Source organism: Felis catus, chromosome C2 (assembly GCF_018350175.1).
Source record: "Felis catus isolate Fca126 chromosome C2, F.catus_Fca126_mat1.0, whole genome shotgun sequence".
In the NCBI taxonomy this organism is placed as follows: Eukaryota; Metazoa; Chordata; class Mammalia; order Carnivora; family Felidae; genus Felis; species Felis catus.
Genome location: NC_058376.1, coordinates 148242010 through 148254658, shown reverse-complemented (window position 1 = coordinate 148254658; position 12649 = coordinate 148242010). Strand labels below are relative to the sequence as shown.

At 50.5% G+C, this 12649-nt stretch overlaps 2 protein-coding genes across 28 annotated transcripts in view; one reads left to right on the top strand and one right to left on the bottom strand.

Annotated features, from left to right (window-relative positions):
- ACKR2 (atypical chemokine receptor 2) overlaps positions 1–7734 on the top strand; it is a 60671-nt gene extending 52937 nt beyond the window's left edge. For all 26 annotated transcript variants that reach the window (XM_045037772.1, XM_045037771.1, XM_045037769.1 and 23 more), the window contains one exon: positions 2307–7734. In XM_045037772.1, the coding sequence (XP_044893707.1) occupies positions 2336–3496 (1161 nt within the window). In that variant the 5' untranslated portion in view covers positions 2307–2335 and the 3' untranslated portion in view covers positions 3497–7734. The remainder of the gene's footprint in view (positions 1–2306) is intronic.
- Positions 6678–12634, bottom strand: CYP8B1 (cytochrome P450 family 8 subfamily B member 1). 2 transcript variants are annotated; one of them, XM_045037775.1, is made up of 2 exons: positions 12481–12634; positions 6678–11888 (listed from the first exon to the last, which is right to left on the bottom strand). In XM_045037775.1, exon 2 carries the CDS (start codon positions 9909–9911, stop codon positions 8406–8408), a length of 1506 nt encoding a protein of 501 aa, XP_044893710.1. In that variant the 5' UTR covers positions 9912–11888; positions 12481–12634; the 3' UTR covers positions 6678–8405. The 2 variants fall into 2 exon arrangements, with proteins under 2 accessions (XP_044893710.1, XP_003992286.3); XM_003992237.6 differs by having other exon boundaries at positions 6678–11884; positions 12481–12628.
- Positions 12635–12649: the final 15 nt, after the last annotated feature.

Here is a 12649-nt window from a genome sequence, read left to right as displayed (position 1 = left end):
GTGAAGGTCTCTCAAAAATTATTTTTATATATTCTATTTTTTTTGAGAGAGAGAGTATGCACATGTGAGGAGGGGAGAGGCAGAGAGAGAGAGAGGGAGAGAGGGGGAGAGAGAGAGAGAGAGAGAGAGAGAGAGAGAGAATCTTAAGCAGTCCACACGCGGCTCAGAGCCCATGACCCTGGGATCGTGACCTGAGCTCAACCAACTGAGCCACCAGGCACCCCTTAAAAATTATTATTTTTTTAAATTTCTTTTAATGTTTATTTATTTCTGAGACAGTGAGAGACAGAGCATGAGTGGGGGAGGGGCAGAGAGAGAGGGAGACACAGAATCTGAAGCAGGCTCCAGGTTCTGAGCTGTCAGTACAGAGCCTGACGCGGGGCTCGAACCCACAAACCGTGAGATCGTGACCTGAGCTGAAGTCAGTTGCTCAACCTACTGAGCCACCCAGGCACCCCAAAAATTATTTTTAATAATACAGTTAAAACCTGGGAAACCACTGCTCTGAGGGGAAACCACTGCACTGAACTGCCCTTATCCCATGCTTTGGGCTTCCGCCCAGGCAGCCACCATCTTGAATGTTGTCCCTATCATTCCCAAGCTTTCGCATTCATCTCTTTGAACTCCTTCAAAGTATTTTTGTTTCATTTGTTTTAATTCTATTAAAAGAATATCATGTATGTATTTTTATGAGTCTTAGAAATGTTGGACATTTTCAAAAAGCAGTAAGGAGGTAGAGACTCACAGGATGGTGGTGAGGGAGTGAGGAAGGAATCTGGGACGTCTCCTATGTTTCAGTCTTAGGTGACTGAGTCAGTGGTGCCATTCAGTTAGGTAGACGCAGGAGAGAAGAGGCTGGCGGAAAGGTGATGGACTCTGTTCTCAACAAAGCAACATTTTAAGCTAACATTTACTGAGGGCCTACTATGTTCTGGGCATTCTTCATGGAGTGTGAAATGCTCTGAAGTGAATGATAATTTTTAAGCCTCACAAGAACCCCATGAAGTAGGCACTATTATTATTATCATTATCATTTTACAGATGGGGAAACTGAGGAATGGAAAGGTTTAGTAGGTTCTGAGCCTCTCAACATGATGGCTCACACCTTTCTGCTACAAACCTAGATATACTGGATGAAATATGTTAAAACTATTGAATACTTACAAATAAAAATATTGATATAAAACTAAATATTTGTAATAAAATATTTTTAATATTTTAAAATATTTTAAAAATAACAAAAGCAAGGGAAATCCTTAGGCGACAGAGGTCAAAAAAATTAAAAGCCAGAGTGGGCACACTAGACATTTATGGGTAAAACAAATCCTACTGAAGACAAGCATTTGTTTTAAAAAAAAAAAAAAACAATCACAAGCCACACATGAGGAAAAGTATGGTGATACAGTACATAGGTGAATTGGTATTCTCTAAGTAATAAAGAAAAATCTGAAAGATATTATCAGTTCTTTTTAAAAATTTTTATTATTTTTTAAATTTACATCCAAGTTAGTTAGCATATGGTGTAATAATGATTTCAGGAGTAGAATACAGTGTGTCTTCCTTAATGCTCATCACCCATTTATCCCATTCCCCACCCACAACACCTCTCACAACCCACTGTTTGTTCTCTGTATTTAAAAGTCTCTTATGTTTTGTCCCCTCCCTATTTTATATTGTTTTTGCTTCCCTTCCCTTATGTTCATCAATTTTGTAACTTAAATTCCACCTATGAGTGAAGTCATATATTTGTCTTTCTCTGTCTAATTTCACTTAGCGTAATATACTCTTGTTCCGTCCACATAATTGCAGATGGCAAGGTTTCATTCTTTTTGATCACCAAGTAATATTGCATTGTGTGTATATGTCACATCTTCTTTATCTGTCGATGGACAGTTGGGCTCTTTCCATACTTTGGCTATTGTCGATAGCACTGCTATAAACATTGGGGTGCATGTGCCCCTTCAAAACAGCACACCTGTATCCCTTGGATAAATAGCTAGTAGTGCAATTACTGGGTCGTATCAGTTCTTTTAAATGATGAAGGGGAAAATAAAGAGGAGAAGCCATAATGAAATAAGTGAGTACTATGAGAACATCTGAGGTTAAGCTACCCACCCAGGGTGGCATGGCTAAAGTGGTAGGCTCAGGTTCCCCACACTTGTGCTCTTCCTCGCTGACCTACAGGTACTGAGGTCAATGTGAAGAGTCTGCTGGGCCTCCCAGAGCAGCAGTAAAAGCGGGTTTGGAGAGAGGTAGAGAGTGCCTGGTTTCATCTTATTTCTCTCCCACTGTACTCTGGTCCACAGAGCTCCAGAACTGGGTGTGTCCTCCTAACATGGCCTCCACCGCCTCCCCTCTGCCGCCTACCACTGAGGTTGCCAGTTCTGAGAACAGCAGCTCCTTCTATGACTACGAGTACTACCTGGACAGTGTGGCCTTCATGCTCTGCCGGAAGGATGAGGTGATGTCCTTTGGCAGGATCTTCCTGCCAGTCTTCTACAGCCTGATCTTTGTGCTGGGTTTGGGAGGAAACCTCTTTCTTCTAGTGGTCTTGCTCCGGTACATGCCTCGCAGGCGGATGACTGAGGTCTATCTGTTGAACCTGGCCATCTCCAACCTCCTGTTTGTGGTGACACTGCCTTTCTGGGGCATCTCTGTGGCCTGGCATTGGGTCTTTGGGAGTTTCTTATGCAAGATGGTGAGCACCCTCTATACCATCAACTTCTACAGTGGCATCTTCTTCATTAGCTGCATGAGCCTGGACAAGTACCTGGAGATCGTCCACACTCAGCTCCACCACAGACTGAGGACCCAGGCCAAAAGTCTGCTCCTGGCTGCCATGGTATGGACTATGGCCCTGGCTGTCTCCATCCCTGACATGGTCTTTGTGCAGACACATGAAAACCCCACAGGCGTGTGGAACTGCTATGCAGATTTCGGAGGACATGGGACCATCTGGAAGCTCTTTCTCCGTTTCCAGCAGAACCTCCTGGGGTTTCTCCTTCCACTCCTTGTCATGATCTTCTTCTACTCCCGCATTGGCTCTGTGCTGGTCAGGCTGAGGCCCCCAGGCCAGGGCCGGGCTCTGAAGATAGTCGTAGCCCTCGTGGTGGCCTTCTTTGTGCTGTGGTTCCCATACAACCTCACCTTGTTTCTGCACTCACTGCTGGACCTGCAAATCTTTGGGGACTGCAAGGTTAGCCAGCACTTGGACTATGCCCTGCAGGTGACAGAGAGCATTGCCTTCCTTCACTGCTGCTTCACTCCCATTCTCTATGCCTTCTCCAGCCACCACTTCCGCGGGTACCTGAAGGCTTTCCTCATCACTGTGCTCCGGCACAACCAGGCACCTCGCCCTGCACAGGCCCCACTGTCCAGCTGTTCTGAGAGTAGCAGGCTCACTGCCCAAGAAGAAATGACTGGCATGAATGACCTTGGGGAAAGGCAGGCTGAGCACTCCCCTGACATGAATGACTCGGGAGAAAATGAAGCCTGAGTGACCATACCACAGTCTGGTGAGAGTGGATGGGACCCAGCTCAGTTGGGCATCTACCCAAAGTCCTCTCTTCAAGGGCCTCATGGATTATGTTGTCAAACCCAGTGGTCAGTTCTCAGTTCTCAACCATCAGCAGCATTTACTTACTCCTGCCTCTTCCTTTCACTTTCTTTATTGCCTTCCAGGAAATCATACTCTCTTGCATGAATCGCTACAGTAGTGTCCTAACTGACCTCTGTGCTTCTTATCATCATGCTATGTCCTGTCATCTAATCTGCTCCCAGCAGCCAGCATGATCACCCACCCTCAGCCATCACTGCCGTCTTCCTCAGAGTAGTTAGTCCAAGGCTTGCCACCCACCAGTGTGCCCTCTTCCCTGTAGCTCAGCTGGGAAAATATTGTTGCAGTATCGTTTAATGTCACAGCTTTGATGGCACTGCCAAGGGTCTGGCAAGCCGGAGGGCCTGGAAGTGCCCCACCTGGGGAACTTCCCAGGAACATGAGAGTCAGCAGGTGGGATGCCAGGTGAACATGGCAGTCCAGGAGGCTCTTCCTTCTTGTGCTTCCCATGCCCCTCTCTGGAGCCTTCAAGGGTCCTGGGGCCTGCACAGTCAAGTCTAAATTTTTTGTCTGGCTTCAGGGCTGGAGCTTTCACACGTAGAATCCCATACGCCATCTTACCCTTATAGTCCGTCATTCCTTTTCACTTCCTGGACACCAGGTACCCCTTGTCTCTTACACATTCCCACCTCTATGTTTTGTGCTTGCCCACTTTCTTGTGTAACAGGGATCATTTTTTCAGCCAGCTGTCCCCTCATCCTTGTTCTTTAGCTGTCTCTCCTAAGGCCCCAGAGTCCCACTGTCAGGAAAGACTCTGAGCTCCATTGGTGCCCTGGGAAATGAAGCTCTGTATCTGAAGGTGATGATTTGTTTGAGGATGTGGGGGAGTTGGGTTCTATTTTGGAGCTCCTGAAATCTGGTACACAAGGGACCTCAGTCCTGCCCACATAGCAGCCTGACTGGTGAGATACAGCCTGAGCTGTACCAACTGGGTCTAGGTACCCAGAGTCTCTGACATCGTATCCATGATGCATAGATGAGATGGGATAAGGTATGCCAGCCAAGGGACACCTAGCAGGGCTTATCCCCAGCACTGGCAGATGTGTGTACGTGTAGTCTATGTGCACATGTCTGTGTTGCTGTGTGGGCTGTGCATAGTACATATAGCTATGTGGATCTGACATGAATGTGTCACTGTGTCCCCTGGGCCTTGTGTCTGTGTGTTCCTATGTGTCTTTCTCTAGCTGTGTAAGTGTGGGTATGTGCTCTCTGCAAACAACAGGTATATAAGAAGTGCCCTGAAGCCGGTGCCCAAGGGGCAGGGGAAAGGGGGGCCACCAGTGACCCCTCGGTCCCTCTCACTGTCCTAGTTGCCATGTACTGCAGCTGACCATGGCGAGGGCTCTGACTACAGCACAGAAGGCACTGGTCAGGAAGCAAGTTGGAGCTGGGCTCTCACAGCCCAGGCCAGGACAGAGACCTCTTCATCCTGACCTTACTTCCCAGTCCGCACCTCGGTTCCTCCTGCTGCTCTCCGTCTGCCCACCCAAAGGCCTAGTTCGCTGGCTACACTGCTCACGCCTTTCCAGGAAAGCTCCCAGGATTCTCTTGGTCCTCAGACTCTGCGGCAAGATGGACTCTTCCCCTGGCTGACCCAGGGAGAGGGACAGGCATGGCTCTGCCTCTACCCTGTGAAATGTGGTTTGAGGGTTTACAGCTATTACTGCCTATGGAAAAACTATTTTTCTTTCCCAGGTACCTGCAGTTCCATCTTTGGCATGCCATCTCTGATCTTACTTTGTTATAAGCTATCCTTAGAGAATACACATAGTGGGCTTTTCTTTGAGGGAGAAAAAATTTGGTGCAGAAATGAGGATTTGGGGGTCAGGACTGTTGTGTCAGGACAGGTAGTGATTAGATGTATCCTTGGGGGTCTCAATCTTCCTACTGCCTCAAGGTCCTTACTAGGGAAGGAAGGGTGGCCCTTGCAGAGACTGTGTCCAGTCCCCATGCAAGGGGCGTAGGACTACAGGTGCCATGGGCCCCTCCTGTGCCCGCAGCTGGGCATTGGCCCCTACATGCACACTATAATCCTGGGTGCTCACTGCTTTCTGGGAGGCCTGTTGTTATGGGCTGTGGGACGGTATACTTGTAGTCACCCCACACCTCTGACCCACTGAGGCTTCCCTTGGTCCCAGGTATACCCTCAAACATGCAGTTCCTGGGAGATCACTCTCAGTTGAGACCTCTTGGTCTTGACTTAACGGATTTGGGCCCTCAGTCCTGCCCCCCAGCCTGTTGACAGGCCAGGCCCTTGGTCCAGATTTCTTTGGGTATAGGGAAAATGAGGGGGTATAGCACCTGAGCAGTGCCCAGGAGGTGTGTGAAGGCCCTGCATCTTTGCCTGTATCCCAATACCTGCTCTGGCACAGGGCCTGGCTGTGTGGGGAGGTCATTGATAAGCTCTGCATGGTGGTTTCCAGCCTCTCAGTCCCCTTCTCCCTCCCCTGTTCTCTCTGTGTGTCTCTTCTTGTGCTCCTGGCCCCTTGTGGGATAGGTTAGGATATCCTGGCTTCTCCAAGGCAGTCAGAGCTCTGTCAGGCTCTAGACAGAGGTTGTCCTTTGGGGGCAGTTAGACCCAGAGGAAGGCAGACTCTGGCCCGCAGGCACACAGCTAGTGGGGACAGACTCCTGCCTCCAGCCCCAGCCCCAGCCCCAGCCCCAGCCCCAGCCCTTGCCTGAGTTACTCTAATAGCCTGTTATCTTGGCAAAACTCAGGGCAGAACAGCCAGCCTCAAAAAAATGCAAGAGGCCAGTCACAGATTTGGGAGAGGTGAGTGGAGAGAAGCCCCACTAGGCATCCTTGCAGGGGGTCTCTGCTGCCCGGCCTCCCTTCTCCAGGACCCTACGCCAGCTCCCAGTCACTGCTCCTCCTGTTCCAGCCCCAGCCGCAGCCAGGCCCTGCCATCAGCCAGCTGTGGCTCTGGTAGCAGCACTTCTAGCCCTGGTAGGCAGGCCTGGCAATGGGACTGTCTCCATTTCACATGCCAGGAAGCTGAGTGAGGCCAGGGAGGGGAAGGAAATGATTTGAGGACATGAAGTAAAGTAGCTGAGACTGAGCCAGTTTTCTATCATTTAATCTCCATTTAGGGAATTGGGGGTCAGGGATGAAGTAATAAGATACCAAGCCCTGTGGGCTGCAGTCCGGGGGAGGGGGCAGGAGGAGGAAAGCAGGAAACAGAGAGCAACAACAAGTAACAGATGTGCTGGGACACAAGCTGTGAACCTCAGGGGAGGGAGCCCATTTCTGGCCAGAGGCTGGAACGGGTGAGATCCAGGAAGGCCTCCAGGTTGGCAGTAAAAAGCAAGCAAGTGTACTTTCCAGACAGTTCCACTGGAGAAAGTTGGTAAGGCTGAATTGCACTGGATTGAACATTTGGGATCAACTGTGGCAAAATTCAAATGTTAGGTGCAAGGAGGTGACGGGGAACCAGAAAAGTGAAAGTATGACAGGCAAAAGGTCTGGTGAAAGGTCTCTGGCAGCTGGGTGCACCGAGGGCCAGGCAGGCCTGGTGTGCAGAGTGCTGAGTCATAGGAATGGCAGCGGGGCTGGGGAAAAGAGGACAGTTTCGGAGGCATGACAGAGGGTTGAACTGACAGAACTGGGGCCTGACTGTTTGTGGGTGAGAGTGGGGAGGAGATCTGGTTTCTCCCAGATCTGTCCTGGGGGATGGGGTGGGTGGTGGTGTCCGGAGCAGAGGCAGGCAGGGTAATCCAGAGAAGGAGGTGGTTCAGGACAGAGGTGGGGAGACAGATGCTGAGTTCTGTGTGGGCCAAACTGAGTCAGAGGTGCTGTGGGACCCCAGCGGGGAGATTGAGGGTCTGGAAGTAGGAGAGAGCTCTGAACTCAGCTGTGGTTGTGGAGACCACAGGAGGGATTGAGACCACCCTGAGGTGGGAGTGTGGAGGGGAGACAAGGGCACTGAGGTGGGGGGGGGGCCTTGAATAACTCCTATGTGAAAGGCAGCGTTTCTCCAGACCTGCTCTATCTAATTCAGGAGCCACTAGCCACATGTGGTTGGTGAGCACTAGAATGTGGCTAGTCTGAAGTGAGATACACTGCAAGGGTAAAAAGTACATACCAGATTTTGAAGGCAACACACACACAAAAAGAAATTTAAAAAAAAATATATATATATATTTTTTTTTTACTAATGTTTTATATATATATTTTGTCCCAATGTTACTAAAAAAATACATATTTTACTAATGTTCTTATATTGACATATTGAAATGCTAATATTTTTGATCTATTGGGCTAAGTATAGTATAAACATTAACTTCACCTGTTTCTTTTTACCTTTTAAAAAAATGTATCAACTAGGAAATTAAAAATTACACATGTGGCTTGCCTCGTATTGCTTTGGACGAACCTGAATTCCACAGGATGTGGAGTAAGCATTGAGGAAGATAATACAGTGAGGTGGGAGGGTGGAGGTTAACATTTGCAGGACACTGTGTTACTCACGATGACTGGTTTCTGTACGGCAAGACTCGTCAAGCTATGCCATCATTTCCCCAACTAAGTTTCCCCCAGATTTCCCCCCCTTCCCCTGGACTTCATATGAGAGGAAGGTTCTGCGGAACCCACGGTGACAGACGGTGTTTCAAGAGAGAAAGATAAGCCCATCAGGTGGCTAGAGGAAAGCCAGAGAGCAAGGAAGGCGACTAGGACACAGGTAGGAGGTATCACAGAACTGGAGGCGAGGGTGGGGCTTCAGAGGGGTGAGAGGCGGCGGAGACCCTAAGGGAGCCTCCCTGGCCAGGCCTGCGGCCCCCTTGGCGGAGCTCACTTGGCAGGACGCAGGCGGTAGCGGAACCGCACCTCCCGGCTCGGCTGTGTGGTGCCAAAACCCCAGCGCCGGGGGTCCACAGGTGGCACAGGTGTATCAGGATCCACCAGTTCCAGGTCAAAGTACGTGACCATGAGCAGGACAAAAAGCTTCATCTCACTGAGGGCCAAGAACCTCCCAGGGCAGATGGAGACACCCGAGCCCCACGGCATGGTATAGTGGTGGATCTTCTTGCCTGACTTGTAGAAGTCCACTTTGCGACTACCGTTGGGGTTGAGGAAGCGATCGTATTTGAAGGCAGTGGGTTCCGGGTGGATGTCAGGATCCATGTGCACTGAAAGATAAGGGAAGAGGGCCACAATGTCTCCACTGCGGAGCAGGTACTCCTGTCCACTGGCCATCTTCAGGATATGGTCACCGTGCACCACTCTGAGGAGGGTGGGTGCGGTCCCCAGCCTCAGCGTCTCCTCCATCACGCTGTCCAACACTGGCGTGTGGTGCAGGGCGCTGATCTCAATGCCAAAGGATTGCCTAGCCTTCAGCTTGGCCTCCCCTAGGACTTGGGCAGCCTCCTTCCTCACAGCACGCATGGCTTCCGGGTGCTTTAGGAGGAACAAAAGGGCCCAGAAAGAATTAGGCCCCGTGTTCCCCTGAGAGGCCCAGAGCATCATGAAGTTGAACTTGTCTTGCATGGCTGGGGCCGTTCCCTGCTCCCTCAGACACTGAAGCATGTAGGAGATCCAGTTGCTTATGCCATTCTTCTCCAGGTTGTGGTTCACGGAGAGCATCCTGTGGAAGAGCCGCTGGAGCCGGGCCACTTCTAGCCACTCCCAGGGCCCCAGCAAGGAATAAACAAACCTGGGGAACAAGAAATCAAACTTGCGGAACTGGACAAATAACTCCTCTGCCTGTAGCAGGTCCTGCTCCTGGTTCTTCGTACAGCCAAATAAGCTCAGGTAGCCGGCCTTGAACAACACATTGTAGCAGAAGTGGAAGAGGCCGTCTTCACGCCAGCAACCAGCATCCAGACTCTGGCCCGTGGGCCCCAGTATAACCAAGGACAGGCTGTCCAGCATGGTTTTGTTGAGATCCTCCAAGCCATCCCCCATGAGGTATTTGGTGCTGGCAGAGTGTATCATCCGGTGGTCTCCCTGCATGGAGCGGTAGCCAAATACCTTTAACACCAGTTTTTCTGCATATTTCACAAAGTCTAGTTTTCTCTGTGCATCCTTGAGGATGGAGCCAAAGGAGAGCGGGTCCATGACAAAGGTGAAGTACTGGCCCCCTAGCTGCACTGTGAACACATCTCCATGCTTGGCCCGCATATACTTCAGGAATTCAAACATATTCTTCCGGAAAGCCATGGCATGGCCCAGCCAGGGTATGAAGCCCTTATCCAGAGGGGGCTCCTGGGGTCTGCGTTGCCGGAACAGCCCCAGCAGCCACAGGCACCCCACCATGGCCACCAGCAGGGTTCCCGGCACCAGACCCCAGAGCACCATGGCTATGCTCTTCCAGGTTGAGCTCTGGACACACTGTTCTCTAAGTGCCAGAGAGCTTTTGAGAGGCCTTGACAAGCTGGGGGTGGACCTGGACCTTGCCCTGTGGCAGTAAGTTATACCAAAAATCCCTGGCAAGACAGTACCTAGGAGCAAAATGTTCTCCTAGAGTTAGCATTTGCTGCAACCTCGTCGTGTGGAAGGAGGGGGTGGGACCAGAAGGAAGCCCAGAAAGAAGCCTCTCCTCACCAGCTTTAGGCTTTGCTGTAATCTTTTCAGACCCAGCCCCAGAATGGTATCTACAAAGCTCTCATGGATCCCACCCCATCCCCACGATTTACTGACCATTCACACCTGTATTTTTTCAAGGATTCATTTATTCATTAGTTTACTACCTCACTCAGCATAAATTCAACACTCATTTATTAAGTTTCACATTTAGGGGTGTCTCAGTGGCTCAGTCAGTTAAGTGTCCGACTGTTGATTTCGGCTCAGGTCATGATCTCATGGTTCACGAGTTTGAGCCCTGTCCTGGGCTCTGCACTGACAGTATGGAGCCTGCTTGGGATTTTCTCTCTCTCTCCCTCTCCCTGTCTCTCTGCCCCTCTTCCACTCTAAATAAATAAATTAATTAAATTAAATTAAAAAGTTTCACATCCTGTCCGTTCCTCATTATTAAATGACCCAGAGAGCCTCCCAGACTGATGACTCAAAGCAGAGGTTCAGACTACCATCCCTGAGCCTCTGGACTGGAGCCCTACCCCTGGCCTAGTTTGCACACTTCTCTAGCAAGAAAGACAGATTCAGAATCTTGGAATTATGAAATGTCAGAGATGAGAAGGACTTCAAACCAATCACTTTATTTCATGATAAGGGTGTAGTCTCAGAGTATAGTGGGAACTTTCTCTCACTGCTGTCCTGGCTTGGGTGAGGTGAGCTGACCATTTACTGGGGGCCTTCTGTGAGGTGTCAGGCTAGGTCCCTGCCAGCAGGCCCAGGAAGGAGAAAGTTCTGCCATTGACTCTAAGGCCATTGTTGCAATAAGGTAAGGTTCAGACTCAATTCAACCAGTTCTAGCGACCTCAGGTTACTCTTTAACTTCCTAATTGATTGGCAAACAGGGACTTTGTCTCCTCTGATTTCCACATGACCTCTTGAGTTCCCTTTGCCTTGTGCCATTCCCCTCTGCAGGGAGCTGGAAAGGTCCACACTCTGCCTCCATGAAGTCCTCTCTGATTGCTTAGGGAAACCACAGCAAGTACTCAGAATCATCCACTCTCCCCAGCCTGAATCTGCAGTCAGAAATTGTCTGTGGGCCAACACGCATAAGCTAAACATTGTTCCCCAGTTTTTAATGGATGGCAGCACCATGTTATATTCATTCTTACCTTGATTCATTTCATTCCCTCCCTCCTTGGAACAGTCCCATATATCCATTCAACAGATATTTACTTGGCACCTACTGTCAGAAATTCTGCTATAACCAACTTTGAATGAGACAGATATGGCCCCTGCTGCTCCCTCAGAAACTGAAGCATGTAGGAGATCCAGTTGCTTATGCCATTCTTCTCCAGGTGGTGGTTCACAGAGAGCATCCTGTGGAAGAGCCGCTGGAGCCGGGCCACTTCTAGCCACTCCCAGGGCCCCAGCAAGGAATAAGCAAACCTGGGGAACAAGAGATCAAACTTGCGAACTGGACAAATAACTCGTCTGCCTGTAGCAGGTCCTGCTCCTGGTTCTTTGTACAGCCAAATAAGCTCAGGTAGCCGGCCTTGAACAACACATTGTAGCAGAAGTGGAAGCAACCAGCATCCAGACTCTGGCCCGTGGGCCCCAGTATAACCAAGGACAGTCTGTCCAGCATGGTTTTGTTGAGATCCTGTCCTCAAGCCATCCCCCATGAGGTATTTGGTGCTGGCAGAGTGTATCATCCGGTGGTCTCCCTGCATGGAGCGGTCGCCAAATACCTTTAGTACCTGTCTAAGGGAGGGAAAAACATATTAAATCATTGCCCAGAGAAGTATGTAATTACAATTGTGTTAAAGGCAGCAAATGAGAGGAGCAGAGCAGAAAGTGGGGTGGGGAGTCAGGAAGGCCACACTGATTAGGTGGTAATTAAATGGAGGCCTGGAGGAAGGCAAAGTCTGGTCAATGCGTGTTGTATGGTGGTGGTGCTACAGGTGAAGGTCTGAGAGCTTTTGGGGTGTGCCGCCCAACGTACTGTAGCAGCGCCGTTCCAAGGAACGGGGTGCACACACATTCGGGGCCAATGTGGCTGGAGGGCTCAGTGGAAGCCGAGGAGTTTTCAGCACCGTGCAGGCTGGGCAGGCTCAGCGCGAATTTGGGCTTTAACCTATCGCGCTGCACTCAACTCCTCTCACGCCAGCTGGTTCAGTCCACCTATAGCCACCGAAGGGCGGTCTGATGGAGGGCAGCGATCACCGGCTTTGCCAAGGGCAGAGGCTAGCCGGCCCCAGCGAAATCGGCCTATGCGGCTGCCCTCACAACCCTCCCGAGTGGCCGGGGGCCAGCTACCCAGAGCAAGCCCCAGGAGCCCAGCGGCACGCCTCACCATTCCCAAATAGGGTCGCAGCTCCGCAGGAGGGTGGGACAGAGAGTTACACAGGTGAACTCAGAGCCCTGGAAGGACCAACGACACGCAGAGATGGCCTCCGGGCGTGCTAGAGCGGGCGCGGGCCCAAGCGCGGGAGGGGCGGTGACGCACTTCCGCCCTGGCAGTC